The 26,519-nt window shown below is 44.9% G+C and overlaps 1 protein-coding gene and 1 non-coding gene across 4 annotated transcripts in view; both read left to right on the forward strand.

Moving 5' to 3' along the window:
* The window catches only part of PNPLA4 (patatin like phospholipase domain containing 4), a 98,124-nt gene extending 73,950 nt beyond the window's left edge, over window positions 1–24,174 (forward strand). Inside the window, exons 7-8 of one of the 3 annotated variants that reach the window (XR_011565422.1) lie at window positions 10,624–10,741; window positions 18,694–24,174. Coding sequence is in view for 1 of the 3 variants with exons in the window: in XM_070785136.1 (XP_070641237.1) it covers window positions 10,624–10,653 (30 nt within the window). In the remaining 2 variants the exon portion in view is untranslated. Of the gene's footprint in view, window positions 1–10,623; window positions 10,904–18,693 lie in introns of those variants that run through there. The other 2 variants (XR_011565423.1, XM_070785136.1) reach the window with 2 other exon arrangements.
* A 1,388-nt stretch (window positions 24,175–25,562) lies between these two features.
* On the forward strand, window positions 25,563–25,635 carry TRNAC-GCA (transfer RNA cysteine (anticodon GCA)). Its single transcript has one exon. It is a non-coding gene; the product is annotated as a tRNA-Cys (tRNA).
* The last annotated feature ends 884 nt before the right edge of the window (window positions 25,636–26,519 follow it).

The following is a 26,519-nucleotide window of genomic DNA, read 5'->3' on the forward strand; positions in this document are numbered from 1 at the left end:
ATGGACTATACAGTCCATGGAATTCTCCAGGCCAGAACCCTGGACTGGGTAGCCTTTCCCTTCTCCAGGGGATCTTCCCAACCCAGGAATCGAACCCAGGTCTCCTTCATTGCAGGCGGATTCTTTAGCAGCTGAGTCACCAGGGAAGCCCAAGAATACTGGAGTGGGTAGCCTATCCCTTTTCCAGCAGATCTTCCCGATCCAGGAATCGAACCAGGGTCTCCTCGGGCGGAAACTTTACTAAATGAGCTATGAGGGAAGCCCTGTACATTGGGGTGCCTGTATCTTTTTTTGAGCCGTATTTTTCTCCGGCTGTGTGCCCAGGAGTGGGGTCGTTGGATCATACGGTAGCTCTGCATTCTGGTTTTTTAAGGAACTTCTGTGCTGTTCTCTATAGTGGCTGCACCAGTTTGCATTCCCACCAGCATGTAAGAGAGTTCCCTTCTCTCCACACTCTCTTCAGCATTTCTTGTTTATAAATTTCTTGATGATGGTCGTTCCAGCCAGTGTGAGGTGATGATGATTTGCAGGTTGGGTTTGCACTTCTCTCATAATTAGTGATGTTGAAGCATCTTCTTTTTTTTTTTTTTGGTTGAAGCATCTTTTCATGTGTGTATTGGCCACCTGTATGTCTTCTTTGGAAAAATGCCTACTCAAGTCTTTTGCCTGTTTTCTGAATTTTTTTTTTTTTTTTGGTACTGTTTCTACTGTAATATGAGAATATTTACATTTTAATGTGAAGCTTTCCAAAAGTTTTAATTGATGCGACTAAAACTGTTACAGGTGGATTCCTGAAGATGCCCCAAGTTGCCTTTTGAGGGCAGTGTTCCCAGACTCTCCTTCTGGACGCACTGTCTTTCATTGCTTGACTCCTTACAGCGAGTAGTTACAGGTGTGATGGGAATGTGGGCTGGCTACAGTGAGTGGTTTCAGTGAGTGGTTTCCCTGGAAACTTGGCAACTTGTGAGACATGCAGAAGCTCAGGGTTCATCCCCAATGTTGTGAATGGAGTCTGCCTTTGAACTACATTCTCAAGGGATTCATGGCGCTCAGTCACGTCCAAACTCTTAGTGGCCCCACGGACTGTAGCCTGTCGGGCTCCTCTCGTCCATGGCATTTTTCCAGGCAGGAATACTGGAGTGGGTTGCCAGTTGCTCCTCCAGGGGAATCTTCCTTCCGCAGGGATTGAACTCGCCTGTCTTGCATCTCCTGACCTGGTAAGTGGATTCTTCACCACTGAGCCACATGGGAACAGATTCGCTGGGTATTGAGAAATGCGGCGTCATTGGTGCGTTCTACGGTGATGGGCGAAAGAAATGGTTCTGTGAGGGTAAAAGTGGCAGGTTATACAGACCGCATTACTGTATTTTAGACAGATTTTTTTCCAAGATATTAAAGAGACAAAGGGAGGACAGTCGAATTGGAAGCCAGATGTGTACTGATGGGTATTATTTTGGGGTTGGGTTCAGTAGGCAATTGGGAAAGAAGGGCCTGGCGTCTTAGAAAACATGAGGAAGATGCAATTGATGGTGGAAAGGAAGAGAAAGACAGGAGGGCCTGTTTAAGGAGCAAGTTTCTGGTGAAGGTTGGAGCAGGCTGCGTCAAAGGCTGCTGCAGGACTGAGGAGGAGCTCCTTATTTTATTTTATTTTATTGATGTGGACCATTTTTTAAAAGCCTTTATTGAATTTGTTACCATGGTGCATCTGTTTTATGCTTTGTTTTTTGGCTGTGAGTCATACTGGACCTTAGGTTCCCAACCAGGAATCGAACCTGCAATTCCAGCATTGGAAGGGGAAGGATTAACCCCCAGACCACTAGGGCAGCCGTGAGAAGGAGCTGCTTTACAGAGACGAGCTCTCAATGAAGGCAGGCATGGGGTCAAAAAAAGCAGAATTGTCGAGTAGAGAAGAAAAAGAGAACAGGCTGTTGGGTTCTGTTTCAGAATAACAGACAAAGCATCTATGACTTAAACAGCTATGTAAAAAAATGTTGAGTCTGCCAGGCTAACTGTTGTTGTTCAGTCACTCAGTCGTGTCCGACTCTTTGTGGCCCTGTGGACTGCAGCACGCCAGGCTTCCCTGTCCCTCACTATCTCCTGGAGTTTGCTCAAACTCATGTCCATTGATTTGGTGATGCCATCCAACCCTCTCATCCTCTGGTGCTCCATTCTGCTCCTGTCTTCAATCTTTCCCAGCATCAGGGTCTTTTCCAGTGAGTACACTCTTTGAAACTCAAAGTATTGGAGCTTCAGAATCAGTGCTTCCAGTGAATATTCAGGGTTGATTTCCTTTCACATGGACTGGTTTGATCTTGCAGTCCCAGGGACTCTCGAGAGTCTTCAGCATCAATTCTTCAGCGCTCAGCCTTCTTGAATGATTAGTAATGACACTATTTCTCTGTCTACTGCCAATGAAAGAATCACGTAAGACTTCTCTGTGAAACATCTTATGTGTTATATATTTAATATTATTTTTGATTGTTTCTTTGGCTGTGTTGAGTCTTAGTTATGTTGCACAGGATCTTTGATCTTCATTGCAGCATGCAGGATCTTTTCAGTTTCTGCATGTGGGATCTACTTATCTGACCAGGGATCCAGGTGGGGCCCCCTGCATTGGGATCTCCAAGTCTTGGCCACTGGAGCAGCATAGAAGTCTTTTTAAAATATATATATATATTTACACATGTACACCCATGGCTGATTCATGTCAATGTATGGCAAAAACCACTACAATATTGTAAAGTAATTAGCCTCCAATTAAAATAAATAAATTAATTAAAAAGAAATTTTTACAACTTGTATTGGTTTCCGCCACGTGCATCCAAGTCCCTTCAGTCATGTCCCAGCTTTCTTTTTGCAGACTGGGTAAGATCCGCCCTTCCTTAATCATTATATTTACCTCTTGTCTTTGTTCGTGAGCAAAGAGCTTACCTGCGTGCTAAGTCACTAAGTCACGTCTGAGTCTTTGCGACTCCATGGACTGCAGCCCACCAGGCTCCTCTATCCATGGGATTCTCCAGGCAAGAACACTGGAGTGGGTTGTCATTCCCTTCTCCAGGGCATCTTCTTGACCCGAGAATCGAACCTGTATCTCTTGTGTCTCCTGCACTGTCAGGCAGGTTCTTTACCACTTATGCCACCTAGGGAGGTTTTTTTCTTTATTATTATTTTTAACTGGAGGATAATCACTTTCCAATAATATTGTGTTGGTTCCTGGCATACATCAACATGAATCGGCCATAGGTATACATATGCCCCCTCCATCTAGAACATTGGGGCATCTCAGATCATCTTGCCAACCCTTAGGCTTTCTCACTCATTCTTCCCAGTCAGAGAGCAGCTACCCCCGGAGTCTGTTGGTTGATGACCCCCAAGCTCTATCTCCAGTCGAGACATCCCACTGTCTGACTCCTAGGCCCATGGATGGAACCACCTACTGAATGCCTCCACATGCTGGGCTCTGAGGCACCTTCAAACTCATCTGTATTCCCACCATCACTTTGAAACCCTCAGTTATGTATTTTTGGGGGGCAGTATGTTATCTTTTTAATTAATTTATTTTAATTGGAGGCTAATTACAGTATTGTAGTGGTTTTTGCCATACTTGACATGAATCCGCCACAGGTGTACATGTGTCCCCCATCCTGAACCCCCCTCCCATCTCCCTCCCCATCCCATTCCTCTGGGTCATCCCAGTGCAACCGGCCCTGAACACCCTGTCTCATGCATCAAACCTGTGCTGGCGATCTGTTTCACATATGATAATATACATGTTTCAATGCTATTCTCTCAAATCATCCCACCCTCCCCTTCTCCCACAGAGTCCAAAAGTCTGTTCTTTACATCTGTGTCTCTTTTGCTCTCTTGCGTATAGGGTCATCATAACCATCTTTGCAATCTCCATATATATGGGTTAGTATACTGTATTGGTGTTTTTCTTTCTGACTTACTTCACTCTGTATAATAGGCTCCAGTTTCATCCACCTCATTAGAACTGATTCAAATGCATTCTTTTTAATAGCTGAGTAATATTCCATCATGTATATGTACCACAGCTCAGTTAAGTTTTTCTCTTTCAAGTGGCTCCTGCCTCCCATCCAGATGTAGGGTTAAGCATGAAAGAAAGAAAGTGAAAGTCACTCAATCCTGTCCAACTGTTTGTGACCGCAAGGACTATAGAGTCCATGGGATTCTCTGGCCAGAATCCTGGAGTTGGTAGCCTTTCCCTTCTCCAGGAGATCTTCCCAACCCAGGGACTGAGCCCAGGTCTCTCCCATTGCAGGCGGATTCTTTACCAGCTGAGCTACCAGGGAAGCCCAAGAATCCTGGAGTGGGTAGCCTATCCCTTCTCCAGGGGATCTTCCTGACCCAGGAATTGAACCTGGGTCTCCTGCATTGCAGACATATTCTTTACCAAATGAGCAATAAGGGAAGCGTATATAGGTTTTAATTTTACTTATTGTGCTTCATCTTTTTATTTTTTTCACATTATTCTTTCAGTTGCTGAATTATACCACCTACTTTCCTTTTGACGGTGAATATCTCCATTAAGTGTTTGGTGCTCAAGTTCCTTGGTTATGTACAACTCTTTGTGATGCTATGGACGATAGCCCACCAGGCTCTGCTCTCTGTGGGATTCTCCAGGCAATACTGGAGTGGGTTGCCACGCCATTCTCCAATCTCCATCAAGACTTAATTCTATTAATAACCAACAAATACTTTCACGGAGTGACCTTGTTAGCTCCTATTACCTAATTTCAGTATTTTTAGATCCCATATTCTCAGTTACTGATGACATCCTCTGTATTTTCCGGATCGTATTTGCCATATTCCAGAGAACACCGTATCCTTTACCACCATGCGTTTCTAGAGTTTAATTTTAATCCTGTCCATTTCTACTACCTAAAGATAATGTGGGATATTGATGCATCTGTCCTTTTTCATTTTGATAGATTCCCTAATATAAAAACCAGTTATGTACATGAAAAATACCACTGTTTCTACTTTGATACCTATTTCACTTGTATAGCATTCTTCTAAGTGGCCATATCAAAGAAGGCAATGGCACCCCACTCCAGTACTCTTGCCTGGAAAACCCCATGGACGGAGGAGGAGCCTGGTAGGCTGCAGTCCATGGGGTCGCTAAGAGCCGGACACAACTGAGCGACTTCACTTTCGCTTTTCACTTTCACGCATTGGAGAAGGAAATGGCACCCCACTCCAGTGTTCTTGCCTGGAAAATCCCAGGGACGGAGGAGCCTGGTAGGCTGCAGTCCATGGGGTCGCTAAGAGTCGGAAACGACTAAGTGACTTCACTTTCACTTTTCACTTTCATGCATTGGAGAAGGAAATGGCAACCCACTCCAGTGTTCTTGCTTGGAGAATCCCAGGGACGGGGGAGCCTGGTGGGCTGCCGTCTATGGTGTCACACAGAGTCGAACACAACTGAACCGACTTAGCAGCAGTAGCAAGTAGCCATATTTCATTGATATAATCAATAAAGCAAAAGCTTATTAATTAAACTAATTCAATTTCTATAGGCATTTCAGCATTGATTACACACCTCATGAATTTTCTCTGTTTAATTCAAATCAGTCTGACATATCTGATTCTCTTAAATGCTTTTTTAAGCACTGTATGGAGCACAATACACACATAATATTAAACTTATTGAAAATTGGATTGGTTCACTTAGGCTAATCAGGTCAAAAGTGCTAATAAATTTAATAGTGTTTCTCTACTCTCTGACATATTCTTTTTCCCTTTTGTGTGCTGTGCTTAGTCTCTCAGTCGTGTCCGACTCTTTGCGACCCCATGGACTGTAGCCCGCCAGGCTCCTCTGTCCATGGGATTCTCCAGGCAAGAATACTGGAGTGGGTTGCCATGCCCTCCTCCAGGGGATCTTCCCGACCCAGGAATCAAACCTAGGTCTACCGCATTGCAGGCAGATTCTTTACCAACTGAGCTATCAGGGAGGCTCTCCCCTCTTTCTCATTTTTAAAATAATATTTATGTTCATTTATGTATTTGGCTGTGCCAGGGGTTAATTGGAACATGTGAACTCTTGGTTGCAACATGTAGGGCCTATTTCCCTGACCAGGGATCAAACCCCAGACCCCTTGCATTGGGAGCACCGAGTGTCAGCCACTGGATCACCTGGGAAATCCCCTGTCTTCCTCCTTTTTAAGGCTGTCTTTGGTTTCATCCATTTTACCTACTGTATATATGTCCAGTGTTCCAGTGGTCCTACACACCATAAAGATGAGGCATATTCTCTAGCTGCCCACAGCTGAAGGATTTGGTTCACCAACCAGTATTTATTCCTGATCTAGCTCGTGAAGATTGTCTGCACCTTCCCAGATGATTTTTCCCAGGTTGATTACTCAACAAGAGAGGTCCTGCTTTTACAGTGCTCTGCCGTCCTTGACACAAGTGAAGCGTCCCAATCGCTGCTTCCGACAGTTGGTCACTTTTATTTCCTGGTAACCCTGGCTTTTCTCCCAAGCTGTCACTTGATCTGGACACCTCAGCTTCTTCTCATAATACAGTTCATTATAAGCTGCATTTAGTACCACGTGCATTCATCACACAGGCCAGAGTCGCCTTCTCTGCCGTTGTTGATCCTGAGGGCGCCTTAGTCACGTCCAGTCCCACGAGAGTCTAGGTCAGTGCAGCTCTTGGAAATTCCTACCGCTCTTGTCCATCTGCCATTTAGTCCTGGGTATTGAGTTCTCTCTGCCCTCTGATGCAGGTCCGTCTAGTCAACAAAGGTCCATTTGGTCAAAGCTATGGTTTTTCCAGTAGTCATGTATGGATGTGAGAGTTGGACCATAAGAAAAGCTCTGAGTGTAAAGAATGGATGCGTTTGAACTGTGGTGTTGGAGAAGACTCTTGAGAGTCCCTTGGCCTGCAAGAGCTCCAACCAGTCCATCCTAAAGGAGATCAGTCCTGGGTGTTCATTGGAAAGACTAATGCTGAAGCTGAAGCTGAAACTCCAATACTTTGGCCACCTGATGCAAAGAGCTGACTAATTAGAAGAGGCCCTGATGCTGGGAAAGACTGAAGGCGGGAGGAGAAGGGGGCAGCAGAGGATGAGGTGGTTGGATGGCCTCACCGACTCGATGGACATGAGTTTGAGTAAGTTCTGGGAGTTGGTGATGGACAGGGAGGCCTGGAGTGCTGCAGTCCATGGGGTCGCAAAGGGTCGGACACGACTGAGCAACTGAACTGAACTGATTGACTTCTGTGACTGTTGACCATTATGATGATGCGATTGTTGTTCTCCGTGTTTGGTTCTGTCGACTAGTACATGCTTGTGATTATCCCTCACGCATACAAAACTGAACACATGTCCCACACCATTTTAACTCAAAGTACTGCCAGTTCTGTCCCCAGGAGTCTGTTCATATTTTTGGATGGTGGCTAGAAAAATAAAATTATGAAGTTGCGTTTTGATTGCCATCTGCCTAGCTCTAGAAATAGTAGCTGAATACCCTCACAGAAGACCACCAGCCGTGACTGGAGAATCAGATTGCTCCGTTGGAAATAAAAACAAGTGCTGTACGAGCCATAAATACAGATAGACAGATGGAAAATTTAGCATAGAGCAAAAATGCACCTCACCTACTACCTTCGCTCCCATTATCTTGTCCTTCTCGAACAGTCTATGAGTCTGTAGAAGGTTGTTTACGGCAGAACAGGCATGAAAAAACAGGAAGAGACAAACTTGTATTTATGGCTTGTGAAAATGTAGAAAACTGAATACAGAATGATACCAACCAGAGGTAATGGCAAGGTACTGAATTACTGCATGTAGATAATTCACGTGGTTGGATGGCATCACCAACTCAATGAACATGAGTTTCAGCAAACTCCGGGAGATAGTGAAGAGCAGGGAAGCCTGGTGTGCTGCAGTCCATGGGGTCACAAGGAGTTGGACATGACCGAGCGACTGAACAATTACCCTTAGTTTCGTACTGGTAATGCCTTTTGATTGTGATGGCATTTTCATAAATGTGGTATCTTCATACTCCTGATGAATCTGCTAATGTAAAGCTTGGTCCACATTTTGCACACTTCCTGTTTCCTTTTACCTTTTCTAACACCAGATAATCTGTGACAACGTTCGCAACAATATTATATTTCTGAAACTCTGCAGAGAAAAAGTCGCGTATTTTTACATTCCTCTTTTGCACGCAAAATCACTTCCAAACTGTTACTATGTGGGCTGAAGTATTTCCCCGTCAAGGTTATTTGGAAGATAAGAGGAGTTTCTGAGCCTCTCAACACATGACATGTGACTTTCAGGTGAGTTTAGTTCCTCACTTAGTGAGGGAGTTCCTTCACTCAAGCCAGAAGACTTATTAAGAATAAAACAAAACATACAGCAAAACCTCTGAAACTATCGAGCCACAAATTTTGCAGTGGGTAGCTGCCTTCTACAACATGGATTCTGAGTGTTTCAGAACCTTCACATCTCTGGCAGTAAAGCTTACTTGAAAATGTGTGTGGTATTTTCATTGCAAATGGTATAGACACATAGTAAAAAATGTGTATGTACATTTAAAAACACACAAAAAATTATTCAAGTCATCCCCCATATCCATATATTAAGAATAGTCATTACTATCTGTTTGGCATATGATTATTTCTTTGAGAGTAAAAATATAGATGCAAAAAGTACATCATTTTTTTTTTAAGTCCAAAGAGAGATTTGGTTCATACTTTCTATGAGAATATTCCCCATTCCGTAGCAAACGAAAGAAATAATTCTTTAAGTCTTTTTTTTAATTGAAGATAGTTAATTTACAATGTTGCATTAATTTCTCTTGTACAGGAAAATGATTCACTTATACATCTATATATTTTCCATATTATTTTCTACTATACTTTACCAAAGGATATTGATTATAGTTCTCTGTGTTGTACAGTTGGACTTTCTTAGTTATCTGTTGTATAGATAATAGTTCACATATGCTAACTCCAAATTCCCAATTCATCCATCCCCTCCCCACTCCCCCCAGCAACCTCCAGCCTGTTCCCCATGAGTCTGTTTCCATATCATTGATAAGTTCATTTGGGTCATATTGTAGATTCCACGTATAAGTGATAATCATGTGACATCTTTCTCTTTCTGACTTACTGCATTTAGTATGATAATCTCCAGGTCCATCCATGTGGATACAAAGGGCATGGTTTCATTCTTTTTCTTGGCTCAGTAGTATTCCGTTGTGATATACATACCGCATCTTCTTCATCCGTTCATTTGCTGGTGGACATTGAGGTTATTTCCGCGTCTTGGCTATTGGAAATAGCGCTGATGTGAACCTTGGGGGGCATGGATCTTTTTCACGTTATGGTTTTCTCTGGGTCTGTGCCCACGAGTGGGACTGCAAGATCATAAAGTAGTTCTGGTTTTAGTTTTTTTCTTGAGAAACTGTTATCCTGTTTTCCAAAGTGACTGCACCAACTTACATTCCACCAACACTGTAGGAGGGTTCCCTTTTCTCTACACTCTTTCCAGCATTTGTTATTTGTAGATTTTTTTTTTTTTTTTTATGATAGCCATTCTGCCTGGTGTGAGGTACTACAACTGGTACCTTACTGTAGATTTGATGATTTGCATTTCTTTAATAAATAGCGGTATTGAGCACCTTTTCATATGCCTATTGGCCATCAGTTTGTCTCCTTTGAACAAATGTCTATTTCAGTCTTCTAATGGGTCCGTGGGTAAAGACTCTGCCTGCAGTGCGGAAGACCTGGGTTTGATCCCTGGGTCAGGAAGATCCCCTGGAGGAGAGCATGACAACATACTACAATATTCTTGCCTGGAGAATCCCCATGGACCGAGGAGCCTGGTGGGCTGCAGTCCATGGGGTCACAAAGAGTAAGACACGACCGAGTAAGCACACAGCACAACCATTTTTCAATTGGGTTGTTTTGTTGTTGTTGCTAAAGAAATAATTCTCTTGAATTAGTGCCTTTAACTTGCCCTTGTTGAAGAACATGCTCACTCATCGGGTCATTTCCTACTCATAGTCCCTTAGATTCTCTTTGCATCCATCTTTGAACACTGCAAGTATTTCCGTAGGAGAAATCACCTCAGGAAGGACTGCTGGCTCAAAGGGAATGCACAGTTGAAACTCTAAAGGGTTCTAGGCAAACTCCCCTGCAGAGAAGGCTGTACTAAGACACACTCTCTTAAGAGCTTCTGAGAACATTTTTCTCCCCACTTTTATCCACAATGGACAGTATCAATCTTTTCAAATTTTGGTGATCTAGAAGGTGAAAATAAATGGGAACCATACCTTGTCTTGATGGGAGAACATATTAATCTTCAAGTGAGTTTGTTTTATCATATTAAAGATGCACATTGTCCACATTCAGAAACTTATAAGCCAGGGCTTCCCCACCTCCGGGGTCTAAAGCCTGATGATCTGAGATAGAGCTGATGTGAAAAACCTCTGCTCCAGGGTTTAAAAGAGGTGGGTATTGGGGGAAAGACTTGCAGTGCCTCTTTGTTTTCCCTGCTTTCACATCTGAGAGAGTTTTCTCCAAGATGACCTCCAGGTAGGCATTTGGTGTGGCCTGGGTTCAGATTGTCCTTCCTTTTCTCTCTCTTAGAAACTCACCCTGCCTGCAAAGAGAGGCTGACTCCTAGCTCCTCCTCGGCTGCATCCAGGCACGTGAGGGCCACCCCCTTCTGCTTCACTTTGTTCTGTGAAAGACGTCACGAGGACTGGTGAGTTTTCACGTGTCCAGCTTCAGGACTGCTGAGTTTTCACATGTCCAGCTTCAGGACTGCTGAGTTTTCACGTGTCCAGCTTCAGCAGCTGTGTTTGTAACGTCCCCTGCTGGCTCCACTTTTCCCAGAGGTGGACTCTAAAGTTTAAATGGGGTCGGGGTGCTCGGGGGCGGGGGTGGGAAGATTCTTCCAGGCTAAGTCATCTTCAGATGCACAAGACATCCTGCAATTCAGACTTTATGCGGATCTCCTGTCTGCGCTTTAGCATGTATCTCTTGTTCTCTTAATGACTGTCACCCCTGATCCTGAAAATGTTTGAGTCAGAAATTGTGCTTGTACATGATTAATCTCATTTGTAAGATTTCACAGTATTGAATTTCTTTGTACTCCAAAGGTAGCCAACTGGAGGAAAGTTTCTTACTGGGCTGGCCAAAAAGTTCATTTCTATTTTTCCCATACCATCTTATGGAAAAATGCCAAACAAAGTTCCTGTCCCACCCAATATATTGATTCAGATTGTGTAGATATGACCAAAAATTATAAGCATGATGTGATATTTGAATTAATATTGCAAATTTTAGATATATTGGTACTAATAAAGGGACTTCCCAGGTGGCGCTACTGGTAAAGAGCCTGCCTGCTGATGCAGGAGACATTAAGAGACCCAGGATCAATCCCTGGGTTGGGAAGATCCCCTGGAGAAGGACATGGCAACCCACTCCAGTACTCTTGCCTGGAGCATCCCATGGACAGAGGAGCCTGGCGGGCTACAGTCCATGCGGTCACAAAGAGTGGACACAGCTGAAGTGGCTAAGCACGCAAAAGCACTATTAATAAAATGGAGATCACAAAGAAAACTTTTTACACGACGAAGGGCATTTGCCAGTTTCCCAAAATTCACCTTAAAATATGAAGACAAACTTTTGATAAAGACGTTAAATTTCTGTGTAAACCAATGTTTCTCGTGCAGCTAGCTTAGCTCACTGTTAAGTCTGCTATGCATTCTACGTAATTCTAAACCATTTCTATCATTCAGGGAAAGCCATGTATATGTGTCATATTTGCACAAATAGTAGGCTCTGTCAATGTGTTTTTCACTATGAATGCGTGTGATACAAATAATCAGCCTAACAATTTAGTATTTGTTCAGGGTTCTTCTAAAATTTACTCACAGAAAGCTGTGGACAGAATTAGAAAGCAGTTCAGTTCAGTTCAGTTCATTTCAGTCGCTCAGTCGTGTCTGACTCTTTGCGACCCTATGAATCGCAGCATGCCAGGCCTCCCCGTCCATCACCAACTCCCAGAGTTCACCCAGACTCACGTCCATCGAGTCAGTGATGCCATCCAGCTATCTCATCCTCTGTCGTCCCCTTCTCCTCCTGCCCCCAATCCCTCCCAGCATCAGAGTCTTTTCCAATGAGTCAACTCTTCGCATGAGGTGGCCAAAGTATTGGAGTTTCAGCTTTAGCATCATTCCTTCCAAAGAAATCCCAGGGCTGATCTCCTTCAGAATGGACTGGTTGGATCTCCTTGCAGTCCAAGGGACTCTCAAGAGTCTTCTCCAACACCACAGTTCAAAAGCATCAATTCTTCAGTGCTCAGCCTTCTTCACAGTCCAACTCTCACATCCATACATGACCACAGGAAAAACCATAGTCTTGACTAGACGAACCTTTGTTGGCAAAGTAATGTCTCTGCTTTTGAATATGCTATCTAGGTTGGTCATAACTTTCCTTCCAAGGAGTAAGTGTCTTTTAATTTCATGGCTGCAGTCACCATCTGCAGAGCCATGTCCAAAAAGAGGATAAATCCAGCTTCTCTGCTAATTTAAATCTTACTTGAAGTGTAGGTAGGAGCTGAAGAGGTGTGTTCGTGCTAAGTCACTTAAGTCGGGTCCGACTCTTTGCAACCCCATGGACTGTAGCCCCACCAGTCTCCTCTGTCTGTGGGATTCTCCAGGCAAGGATACTAGAGTGGTTTGCCATGGTCTCCTTCAGGGGATCTTCCCCACCCTAGGATCGAACCTGCGTCTCTTATGTCTCCTGCATTAGCAGATGGGTTCCTTACCACGAGTGCCACCTGGGAAGAAATGCAACAAAGACGTTCATCAAACATGCCATTATTCATTTATTCTCTACACGTTGATTCCATGCCAGGGTTTATCATCCACTCACTGGACAATGAACATATATAGTGAATGGATTCGGTATACAGTCAGTGTGTCATGAATGGATGATAAACATGGAAACATGCGGAATACTTTTGGGATGCACAGGGGAAGACGTCTGGGATGATTCCAAATTTTCCATTAAAATAAAAGAAGCCAGCTCACTGCCTTCAGGGCACGTTAATGACGTCAGCATAGAAGCAAGGTGAATTCTCTCACGGATGACCATTTTTCCATCTCTTGCTCTTGATATCCGCTTCAGGACTGTCCTCCCCTGTAGCTGCAGGTTGATGCTTAGAAGTTTCATCCTTTATTTTAAATGAGGGGCATCCTTTTCCTTTCTTTCCCCTTGAGCCAGCTGTTCCTGGTCTGAGCTTAAGACTTGCAGTTGTTACTCTTTGTCTGCTGGCTCCCACTACTGTAAAATCTGTGAAGGTTTAAAATAGACCAACAAACAAGTGCATTTCTTTTTCTTCTTCTTCTTCTTCTTCTAAGAATGAAGTATATCTTTATTTTCCCCACTGGAGTATAATTGGTTGACAATGCTGTGTTGGTTTCTGCCATACAACAGCATCCATCAGCTCTAAGTAGACAGAGATCCCCTCCCTCTTGAACTTCCCTCTCCTCCCCCATCCTACCCCTCTGGGTCATCACAGAGCCCCGAGCTGAGCTCCCTGTGCTATTGGGCAGCTGCCCACTAGCTGTCCGCTTTACACCTGGTGTTGTGTATATCAGTGCTATTCTCTCAATCCATGCCACCCTCTCGTTCCGCACTGTGTCCACATTCTCTACGTCTGCATCATCAGTACCACATTTCTCGATTCCGTATATATGTATGAATATACAAGTTTTTCTCTTTCGGACTTCAGTTCAGTCGCTCAGTCGTGTCTGACTTTTTGTGACCCCATGGACCCCAGCACGCCAGGCTTCCCTGTCTGTCACCAACTCCCAGAGTTTACCCAAACTCATGTCCATCAAGTTGGTGATGCCATCCAACCATCTCATCCTCTGTTGTCCCCTTCTCCTCCCACCCTCAATCTTTCCCAGCATCAGGGTCTCTTCCAATGAGTCAGTTCTTTGCATCATGTGCCCAAAGGATTGGAGTTTCAGCTTCACCGTCAGTCCTTCCAGTGAACACTCAGGACTGATCTCCTTTAGGATGGACTGGTTGGATTTCCTTGCAGTCCAAGGGACTCTCAAGAGTCCTCTCCGACACCACCGTTCAAAAGCATCCATTCTTCGGCACTCAGCTTTGTTTATAGTCCAACTCTCACATCCATACATGACTACTGGAAAAACCATAGCCTTGACTAGACAGACCTTTGTTGGCAAAGTAATGTCTCTGCTTTTTAATATGCTGTCTAGGTTGGTCATAAGTATTCTTCCAAGGAGTAAGGGTCTTTTAATTTCATGGCTACATTTACCATCTGCAGTGATTTTGGCCCCCCCACCAAAATAAAGTCTGCCACTGTTTCCACTGTTTCCCCACCTTTCTGACTTACTTCCCTGCATAGCTAGGCTCTCGGTTCTTCCCCTTCCGTTTAGCTGGCATTTTTTAAATTAGTATTTCTATTTATTCATTGGCTGTGCAGTGTCTCAGTTGCAGCAAGTGAGATCTTTGATCTCCATTGTGACTCGTGGGATCTAGATCCCTGACAGGGACTGACCCTGGGCAGCCCCCTGCATTGGGAGGATGGAGTCTTAGCTGCTGGAGCACCAGGGACGTCCCAGTGCAAAGCTTTCTCCTCCTCAGCCTGAAATTCCAGTTTGTCTGAGAGCCTTACTTCTGCCCATGCTAACTAAGAGCTGACACACACACGCTCGGTTCCCGTCTTTGCATCTGATCATTTTCCCTCCTGATGGAGGAAGACAGCTGTGAGACCGCAATTTGCTTCCTCTGAGCCTCTGACTCCTTTCTCCAGGTCTGCTCTATTATAAAAGCTCTTCTCTATGGAGGCTTCTCTTTTCTCCCTGATACCCCTCTTGGGAATTTTTTGAGCAGCCGGTTTGCTTGGCTCTTAATGAGGTTAATGCCTAATGAACCCTGGTAAGAGTGACACAGAACTGCGATGACAGTTTCATACATCGAGGAATCTGTATGTGCTAGAAGGGTTTTCAAAATAAAAAAGAAGAGTTTCAACATAAGGATGGTTCAGTCCATGCGTCATATTCACTGTGTCCTAGGGTGTGTCCTGAGCTGGCCTGTCTGGCCTGAGGTCTGTGTGTGGACTCCCTGGGCATAAAGCGACATCACTGGTTCCTGAACACAGCAGAGGGAGGCACCACTGTTATACTGGGTTGGCCACAAAGTTTGGGTTTTTCTGTAAGATGTTATGGAAACACTTGGAACGAACTTTTTTGCCAACGCAATATTTCAGGATGATAAATCTGAAATCACAGAGCGGGAGTGAGGAAAACCTTAAGGAAATAATTGTATTAGTTCAGTTCGGTTCAGTTGCTCATTCGTGTCCAACTCTTTGCAACCCCAAGGACTGCAGCACGCCAGACCTCCCTGTCCATCACCAACTCTGGGAGCTTGCTCAAGCTCACGTCCATCGAGTCAGTGATGCCATCCAACCATCTCATCCTCTGTCGTCCCCTTCTCCTCCCGCACTCAATCTTTCCCAGCATCAGGGTCTTTTCCAGTGAGTCAGGTCTTCGCATCAGGTGGCCAAAGGGTTGGAGTTTCAGCTTCAGCATCAGTCCTTCCAATGAACACCCAGGACTGATCTCCTTTAGGATGGACTGGTTGGATCTCCTTGCAGGCCAAGGGGCTCTCAGGAGTCTTCTCCAACACCACAGTTCAAAAGCATCAATTCTAAAGCAAACAATAGTACAGATGACTACAGTTCTGTGACAGGAGTTGAAGGTCTGAATTAAAGTCATGGAGGAGAACACATATACACTTAATGCCCTTTTAAGGTCTTCTTAAGAGTATCACAGAGTGGTAGTGGCCCTCTGAATCTATCAGCAGAGGAATCGACAAAGAAGATGGTGAGGGGATGAAAATGGAATATTACTCAGTCATGAAAAATGAAATTAAGGCATTTGCAGCAACATGGACAGACCCAGAGATGATAATACTAAGTGAGGTAGGTCAGCCCTCCCTCCCACAGAACCAAATGGTGTGTGATGTAACTTACATGTGGAATTTAAAAAAACGGTGCAAGTGAGCTTTCTTACAAAACAAACTCAGAGCTAGGAAACAAACTTTTGATTACCAAAGAGGAACGAGGGAGGGAGGGATAAATTAGAGGATTTGGGGATTAACAAATACACACTACACCTGAAGCTAACACAGCATTGTCAGTCAAGCACGTGTGTGTCTGGATGCACTCAGTCATGTCCGGCTCTCTGTGGCCCCATGGACTGTAGCCCACCAGGCTCCTCTGTCCATGGGATTCTCCAGCCAAGAATACTGGAGTGGGTTGCCGTTTCCTCCTCCAGGGGATCTTCCAGAACCATGGATAGAACCCACGTCTCCTGCATTGGCAGGCAGATTCTTTTTCACAGAGCTACATTGGAAGAGCCAAATCAGGTGTACTCCAATATAAAAAAAAATTTTTTAAGTGCAAAGAAAAGAACCTATGGAATTGCCAGACCAGTCATTCTGGGGAGAAGCCAAACCTCAGGTGAGTCATGGAGTTTTCAAGCTGCCTTGGTTCAGTGACGATGGGCTTAACCACACATTTGGGATCAGGTTTGAGGGTGGAGGGCAGGGCTCCCCGAGGTCTAGAGTCTCATAAGAGACTCTCTATCTCTATGGTGGAGTCTAAGGTAAAGAAGGCTTCCCAAGTGGCTCAGTGGTAAAGAACCCACCTGCAACGCAGGAGACCCCAGTTCTATTCCTGGGATGGGAAGACCCCCTGGAGAAGGGATAGGGTATCCACTCCAGTACTCCTGGGCTTCCCTTGTGACTTAGTTGGTAAAGAATCTGCCTGCAATGCAGGAAACCTGGGTTCCATCCCTGGGTTGAGAAGATCCCCTGGAGAAGGGAATGGCTACCCACTCCAGTATTCTGGCCTGGAGAATCCCATGGACTGTGTAGTCTGTGGGGTCGCAAAAGAGTCAGACACGACTGAGTGACTTTCACTTTCACAGTATCTGATATGTTTCTTGCATATAATGGCTAGTTGGGTTTTCAGCCCAATTAGAGAATAGGGTTGGCAAAAGTGAAAGGATTTCTATTATTTTTAAAATTCTCCCATCCATAAAATTCCATTTAATACAAAGTTGAATAATCTGCTTAGATTTAAGCTTATTGTTAACGAAATCACATCATCTTTGATCCACTCAAATTGTGATCAGATTTATTTTTATCTCTCCATTTATTCAAGGAGTATTTATCAAAGCTGATAAGCTCTGAGTAGGATTAGCAACTTGAAGAAGATCCCTGTTCTCAGGAGAAGGTAGGAAGGTTTCAGATGATAAAAGGAGAGAAAAGGAAAACAATTCTCCCTAAGAGCAGAAAGAAACAATGTCCATCAATAAAGGAATGGATAAAGAAGATATGGTACATGTATCAAGTGGAGTATTACTCCCCCTGGAGGAGGAAATGGCAACCCATTCCAGTATTCTTGCCTGGAGAATCCCACAGAGGAGCCCGGTGAGCTACAGTCCACGGGGTCGCAGAGGGTCGGACACAACTGAGCGACTGATGCATAAAAAATGAATTCTATGGTGCCAGCTGCATTCACACAGATGTACCTGAAGGTGATCAAACCCACTATATACTCCAAAATACTCCAAAATAAAATTAAAATTCAGGTAATTAGTCGTAAGCCCTTGGGTGTTCATCGTGGCCCTTTCCGCTGGGATCCACATCCCAGCAACACGACTTTCCCCAGCCTCTGGTTTCCCAGATAACCAGGCGGAGCATTGGGAAATGCTGCCTCTTGTGGCCACTTCCTGTAACAACAAGTTGAAACCAGGCCTGGACACTTCGTGTTCAAAAGGCCCACAGCGCCGTAAAAGACACCTGCCCTCAAGGAATGTCCTGGGGAAGAGCACCGAGAAAGAATCCCAAGTAGGGCCCATTTTCAAGCATGCCAGGTGGTGCCCGCAGTGAAGAATCTGCTTGCCAGTACAGGAGTCACAGCTTTGATCCTTGGGTTGGGAAGATCCCCTAGAGGAGGAAATGGCAACCCACTCCAGGATTCTTGCCTGGAGAATTCCAAGGACAGAGGAGTCTGGAGAACTACAGTCCATGGGGTAGCAAGGAGTCGGACACGTGCATGCATGCAAACTTAATTTGCGGTATATATCAAGAGACATACGGCTTCCTTGAGCTATTGCCAAACAAATTCTGGATGTGCTACTCCCTGCAAAATAGAGTTGAGTGTACTGACTCTCCAGGATATAGACTGCTGTTGACTTGTTTTCAGTTTTATTCAACGGCCAATAAAATTGGGCCATTTACCTGGCACCCCAGAAAGTGTTTCTACCACCCACAAGGCTCCCTCACCTCCTCCCTTCTGCCCGAGCTCCGTCGGCCAGCACCACCTGCTCCCAGCTCCACGTCTGCGTCGTCTTTGTCCTCCTAAGCTGCCTTCCCTTTCGATTTTCTTTCTTTTTTTTTTTTTTTTTTGTTACTGGAGGAGAGTCTGCAAGTAGTGCTGTGTCTCAAAAAAGCACCTCATTACAGTGCTGGGTATGCATAACAGTTCTACAAGTTTCCCTCTGTCCTTTTTATATCTTTAATTACACTTTAATTCAGGAATCCATTATGTATCGTAATCAAACATCATCTTGCCTTGTGCGTCTACTCCTGTTTCTTATCTAGACTTCTAAGACGACTGGTGTATTTTTACCTGTTGTAACTGCATCCTCTCTGGTTTTCCTGGAAGAAGAGAGAGATCTCAGGGCCTTGGAGCCGGCCAGCAGAGTGAGTTGCCCAGTTAACCATAGTGATTCTCTGACAAGAGAGAAGATGGACAGACACACCTAGATTCTGATCCTCTCTTAGCTGGTAAGACACTGATCTCCCGAAACAAAGTCTATTCGTCTCGTGAGTATTAAGAGGTATTTTGAAGTTGTTATGAGGACGACAGACACGAGAAAGGATAAGAGCCCAACAGACCTGCTGTCCAGTCGCTCAGTTGTGTCCGACTCTCTGCGACCCCATGGACTGCAGCACACCAGGCTTCCCTGTCCACCACCAACTCCCGGAGTTTACTCAAATTCATGTCCATAGAGTCGGTGATGCCATCTCATCTCTGTCACCCACCTTCTCCTCCTGCCCTCAGTCTTTCCCAGCATCATATATGTATGTGTGAGTGTTTGTGCACAGTAATTCAGGAATCCATTATGTACCACAGTAAAACATCTTGCCTTGTATGTCTATGAAAATGAAAGTGAAGTCGCTCAGTCATGTCCAACTCTCTCTGCAACCCCATGCTACGTAGCTCACCAGGCTTCTCTGTCCATGGGATGCTCCAGGCAAGAACACTGGAGTGGGTGGCCATTTCCTTCTCCAGGGGATCTTCCCGACCCAGGGACTGAACCGTTTGAGCCACCAGGGAATCCCTTGCATGTCTATACATATTTCAAATCTAGATTACTAAAATGACTGCTATTTTTACCTGTTTAACTCCATCCTCTCTAGAATTATATATAAATGTATATATACACACACAGACACATACATGGATGGACACCCTACTTGATACAAGTATAAAGAACATTTCAAAGAGAAAAGGGAACATCATCTTTTTCTTCCATGGAAACTTTGTTACCAAAGTTAGAGACGAGAAAAGTACATTTTCCTCCTAAAAGAAAAAAATTCTTGACTTTCTCAAGTGGAGATTCCATGTTATCGTTTATTTCCTCCTGTGATATCTTGGGTGTGGGTTGTAGTTAAGTCACTCAGTCGTGTCCAACTCTTTGCGACTCCATGGACTGCAGCCCGCCAGGCTCCTCTGTCCATGGGATTCTCCAGGCAAGGATACTGGAGTGGGTTGCCATGCCTTCCTCCAAGGGATCTTCCTGACCCAGGGATGGAACCCGGGTCTCCTGCTTTGCAGGCCTATTCTTTACTGTCTGATCCACCAGGAAAAGCCCCATTATTCCAACACCAGCTGCTAAAACAGAGGCAAAGCCGGCACTTATATTTACTCAACACTGTTTTGAAGCTGAGCATCCACCGCTACCAATAATGTCTTTTCCTATAACACGCCAGAATGAATCAATGGAGTTGTTGTGGTCATTTGTCAAACTCTCAGATCTAAATAATGATATTACATAATATGGTCCAGACAGCGTGCTAACAGGAAATAAACGTGGAGCTTTATAATGTTTTAAAATTGTACGAATAGTTTTGACAGGGACTAATTTTTTGAAAGCGAGAAGACTAGAGATACAGAGAGAGAAGGGGCTGCCTTACCAAGCCCCACATAAAATAATGAAATCATGGATTAAATGAAAAAATTCAATGATGCCTAAAGGAAGTCATTATCTAGGAGTCTTCCTGCCAACTTGAGACGTGCGCTTCATTTGATTAGTGCTGCAAACTACAAGAAAATAACACGGCACAAAAATGAAACTGTTACCCTTGCATTTCAGTCCAACCATGACACGGGTGTGAGCAGGCAGTGACAACAGGGAGAACAGAGAACAGTTCCCATGAAGCTCTAGAACCTCCAGCTTGAAAAACTGGAATCACACTACATTTTACAAAATGCACCAGGCTTCCCAGGAGGCAGCAGTTGTAAAGATCCCGCCTGCCAATGTGGGAGATGTAAGAGACAGGGCTTCCATCCCTGGGTAGGGAAGATCCCCTGGAGGAGAACGTGGCAACCCACTCCACTGTTCTTGCCTGGAGAATCCCATGGACAGAGGAGCCTGGCGGGTTGCAGTCCATAGGGTCATGGAGAGTTGGACACGACTGAGCGACTAAATAACCCACAAGGATCAGAGTCCGGCTTCGGTGAGGACCAGAGTCAGGCTTTATTGAGTCCACAGGCTGTAGTGTAGACCAGGGCCGTCTTTACTGGGGAACATAGCAGGTTTTATTCAGGACCTGTCAGGCGTCAGAAAAGATCAGAGTTAAACAGTACTGAAGACGAGGTCAGACGAGGGGATAAGAGTTCGGATGTATGATGGACCAATATCTGGCTATACAAGATAGCCAGATATTGAATGGCTATTCGAGATAGCCAGATATATGACCAACCTAGATAGCATATTGAAAAGCAGAGACATTACTTTGCCAACAAAGGTCCATCTAGTCAAGGCTATGGTTTTTCCAGTGGTCATGTATGGATGTGAGAGTTGGACTGTGAAGAAAGCTGAGCACCGAAGAATGGATGCTTTTGAACTGTGGTGTTGGAGAAGACTCTTGAGAGTCCCTTGGACTGCAAGGAGATCCAACCAGTCCATCCTAAAGGAGATCAGTCCTGAATATTCATTTGAAGGACTGATGCTGAAGCTGAAGCTCCAGTACTTTGGCCACCTGATGTGAAAAGCCAACTCATTGGAAAAGATCCTGATGCTGGGAAAGGTTGAAGGCAGGAGGAGAAGGGGACAACAGAGGATGGGCTGGTTGGATGGCATCACCGACTTGATGGACATGAGTTTGAGTAAACTATGGGAGTTGGCAATGGACAGGGAGGCCTGGCGTGCTGCAGTCCATGAGGTTGCAAAGAGTCAGACACGACTGAGCAACTGAACTGAACTGAGGCTTTAGTGAGGACTGGAGTAAGTTTTATGAAGACCAGTTGAGGCTGTAATGAGTACCACAGGCTGTATTGCGAAAGTACTGGAGTATAGACTAACAGTCGGGCTTTCGTGAGAATAAGAGCAATGCTTTATCGAGGACCAGACTGAGGGTTTCGTGAGGACCAGAGTAGACTTTGTGGGGACCAGATTCAGGATTTATTACGGATGAGAGTCGACCTTTAGTTGCACCAGAGTCAGGCTACAGAGAAGTCCAGAGTCAGGTATTCGCAACGACCAGATGGAAGCTGTTAGTGAGGACCAGAGCCGGTCTTCAGTGACGAATCGAGTCAGGACTTAGTGAGGGCCACAGTCAGGCATGAGTGTGGACCACAGTCAGAGGGGAATTCTGCGCGGAGAGAAGTTTTAGTGAGGAGGAGAATCAGGCTTGAGTCACGGCACAAAGAGGGTACCATGTGGACCAGAGTCAGGCCTTGCTGAGGACCGGTGTCAGGCCTGACTGAGGACTCAGGAGGCTTGGTGAGGACCAGAGTCAGGCCTTACTGAGGAACAGAGTCAGGCTTTACCCAATCCAGTACTCAATACAGCCTCATCTGGACACTACTAAAACTCGAATGTGGTCCTCAGTAAGGTCTGGCTGTGGTACTCAGTAAGGACTGATTCTCTCCTCAGTAAGGCCTGACCCTGGTCCTCAGTAAGACCTGACCCTGGTCCTCAGTAAGGACTGACTCTCATCCTCGGTAAGGCCTGACCCTGGTCCTCGGTAAGGCCTGACCCTGGTCCTCAGTAAGACCTGACCCTGGTCCTCAGTAAGGACTGACTCTCATCCTCGGTAAGGCCTGACCCTGGTCCTCGGTAAGGACTGACTCTGGTCCTCGGTAAGGCCTGACCCTGGTCCTCGTAAGCCCTGACCCTGGTCCTCTAAGGCCTGACTCTGGTCCTCGGTAAGGCCTGACCCTGGTCCTCGGTAAGGCCTGACCCTGGTCCTCAGTAAGGCCTGACTCTCATCCTCAGTAAGGCCTGACCCTGGTCCTCTAAGGCCTGACTCTGGTCCTCAGTAAGGACTGACTCTCATCCTCAGTAAGGCCTGACTCTGGTCCTCAGTAAAGACTGACGCTGGTCCTCAATGCACATGGAGCATTCTTCAGTACAGATCACATATTTGGCCACAAATGAAGCCTTGGTAAATTTTAAAAATATTGATACCATTTGAAGCACATTTTGTGTCCACAGTGCTTTAAGATTAGATAGCTATTACAGGGGAAAAAACTATAAAAACAGAGACACACGGAGGCTGAATAATAATAATACTAACAATAATGCTTGAATAACCAAGGGGCCACAAGGAAATTAGAGAGGAAGAGTAAAAATACCTGGAAGCGAATGACAAAACACAAACACTGAAAACCTATGAGATTCATCAAGGCAGTACCAAGAGGGAAGTTTATATTTTTTTATCTTTGTTAAAATCTTTTTTAAAATTCATAGAGTGAGTGTTCCAAGTCTTTACCCAATTCATCTGCACAAACAGAAGTTTAAAGAAAGTCTCTTAGATGGAAGTAAGCTTGATTTGCTGAAACATTTGATACTGAAATATGTCAAGGACAAAATTTGAAAGCACTCATCAATTAAGGTAAAATGTCAATGGAGGTATCACAGTCATGCATATGTATGAGGTGAATGACAATGCATCCGAATATATTTGAAATGTACTTACAAAGTGTATTTTGAAATGCAAAGATCCTGTTTGCCTTCCTCAGTCTTTGACAGAATGAGTCCACAGAAATAAATGAAAATGTAGAGAATATGTACACAGTGATCAATAATCTTTGTTAATAGATAAAAATTAACTTGTCAGCCTTTGAAGCAGAAAATATAGTTTCTATTTTTACAAGTATATGTGCGTAGATTCATCAAAAGGTGATAAAGAATGTTATAGTCATTTTTTTCAACTCATTTTTTGAAAAGAAATAATTCTGAAAATATTCTTTGATCTGAACACACACACACTTTGATGACAATATAGTGATGACAATATAGTAATGGCAAGTCTACCATCATCACACTGAGCAGGAGCAAACCAAATCCCCCCCAAAACAGGAATTGAAATACCCTTAGAAGTCTTCCACGGAAAATACTTGAGTGGGGTGGTAGGGACGCCTTTCAGGGTGGGTAAGAGATGTGTTTCTTGTTACACACCAAAGTTATAGGCTGAGAATTTGAATTCCAGGCTGCCTGACTCTCACCTCCAATTCCATCACTTTCTCTGCTGTCGAACCGAGAATAAGCCAACAGAGAAGGTGATTAAGGCAGCAGATACTATGAGGCTACTTCACATACATGTAGGTGGCTTGGAAAAAAATCCCATGGACGGAGGAGCAGTAGGCTACAGTCCATGGGGTCGCAAAGAGTCGGACACGACTGAGTGACTTCACTTGGGCGGATGGTATCCGTACATACACGCATAGGAAACAGGGACCTGCCTGGTGGTGTAGTGGTGAAGACTTCACCTTCCAATGCAGGGGGCATGGCCTCTGTCTCTGGTTGGGGACCTAAGATCCCGAATGCCACTTGGACACACACACACACACACACACACACACAATAGGAAAGATCTTTGCACACAGCGACCAAATGTCACACAGCCACTCTCTAATAAACTGCTGGTCACTCCTGTTCCTACATGTGCAGTGTACTCTGTATACTAGAAAGATGCTATATATAATTTTTTTTAATTTCATAAAAACGAAAGAGAAATCTGAATGATTGTAAGCCCGGGAAATCCATCTTTGAATCGATCAGGAAAACAGACAGGGCTCTGCAAATCTCGACAAGAAGGCCTCAAAAAAGGCAGAAAGGAGCACCAACAAAATTAGGCATGAGAAAGTGATCTACCTGGGCAGACCCAGAGATCAGATTCAAAGATGTACAAGGCAATACGATACACACACCCCTATGGATAAATCGCAAAATTTTAGCAAAGTGGAAAACATCCTTGAAAATATAAATGACCAAAATTAACTGAAGAATTCTAGAGGAAGTGGGAAATCTGCAAATTTAAAAAAAAAAGGGAAATGAACCCAAAAGGTGGTGGGGAGGGGATGATGGTCAAGGACCCGGGGTCACATAGATTTACTGATGAGGCTTTGAGTTCTTTCAAGTTCAAACAGTAAATAAAATCAGTCCCCTGACTACATATAACAGACACACACACACACACAGGATGGGGGGATTCCACTATATTATCAGAGGTTTGCATATCTCTGATGGGAAAATCCGATGAATACAGAGGAGAAAGCAGAGTTCAAAGCAGTATATTCTTCAACTCTGGAAAAAAACAAAAAAGTCCTTTTTTATCTTCTTCAGAAAACTAAAGAGCAGAACAGCTACAAATGGAGCTGGTCCCCTGGGAAGGGGAGACAGAAGGCAAAGGAGCAAGTGGAACCCCACCCCACCCTGTCCTCAGTTACTCGTGCAGCAGAGTGGCCCGTTGAAAGCCAGGGTCATTCCCCTCCATGGTCTTTCCCCGAGCTCATTCACTTGCCTACTAGATACCCAGAATCCTCCGTCATCACAACTGGTTTCATGCAACGGCCTTCCGGGGGCCTGGAGAGCACACGGATGCTGGGATCTCACCATCAAAACATTCTCACGGGGAATAACCTAGAGTGTGGTGTGGGCTGTTGAATTGGGTATGCAAGTCTGAGAACAGCTGGCTGAGAACTCACCCAGACACGGTGAGGAAGTGCAGATTCTGGTATGTTGACTGCCTGGGAGGCTGTGTGCTAGCATGCTAAGTTGCTCAGTCGTGTCCGACTCTTTGCGACCCCAGGGACTGTAGCCCACCAGGCTCCTCTGTCCATGGGATTCTCCAGGCAAGGATACTGGAGTGGGTTGCCATGCCCTCCTTCAGGGGATCTTCCCCACCCAGGGATAGAACCTGTGTCTCATTGGCAGGCGGGTTCTTTACCACTAGCTTCCCTGGTGGCTCAGATGGTAAAGCATCTGCCTGCAATGCGGGAGACCCAGGTTCGATCCCTGGTCCAGGGAGATCTCCTGGAGAAGGATATGGCAACCCACTCCAGGATGCTTGCCTGAAAAATTCCATGGACGGAGGAGCCTGGCGGGCTACAGTCCCTGGGATCGCAGAGGCGGACACGACTGAGCGACCTCAGTTTCTTTTCACCTGGGAAGCCAGAGAGGATGGTGATAGGTAAATAACTCCCAGTTCCTACTGACTCTGCTGGTCTGCAGAACACATTTCCGAATGGCAAGGACTTGGAGATCCTACCTTGTCCTCTCTCCTGTGGGGTCCCGTAGCGACATTCCTTTCCCCCAGCCTGGGTCTCGGTTCACGACAGTCATACCTCAGTGGAAAACCCATGCTCTCAGTACAAAGATTCCACAAGCTTCGACTGGCAATCTCCCCACTTATCAATACCAGTCTTCAAACGTACACATCCACCCTTCCGTCTTGTAGCCAGACACCACCCAAAGAAGTCCCCAGAGTGGACTTCTTTGCCACCCCCACAATTATCCCCCTGTCTCAATCATTATCCATAGCCATGGTGAACTAAACTCCTCCAGGCAGGAGTAGACTATATCTCCTTAAAAAGAATGAAGTAATGCCATCTGTAGCAACATGGGTGAACCTGGAGATTGTCCTACTGAGTGAGGTCAGTCAGATACAGAAAGAGAAGTATCATATGCTATGCTTTACATTTGGAATCGAAAAAGAAATGATGATACAAATGAACGAACTTACAAAACAGACATTCCCAGACTTGAGACAATGATCTTACAGTGGTGAGGGGGAAGGATGGGAGGAAGGGATAGTATTGGGAAGGAAACTCTGCTCAATACTCTGTAAATAACCTTATGAGGGAAGTTACCAGGGGGGAAGGATGGCGGGGAGGGGTAGTTAGGAAGCTTGGG

This window comes from Bos indicus, chromosome X, assembly GCF_029378745.1.
Source record: "Bos indicus isolate NIAB-ARS_2022 breed Sahiwal x Tharparkar chromosome X, NIAB-ARS_B.indTharparkar_mat_pri_1.0, whole genome shotgun sequence".
Taxonomy (NCBI): Eukaryota; Metazoa; Chordata; class Mammalia; order Artiodactyla; family Bovidae; genus Bos; species Bos indicus.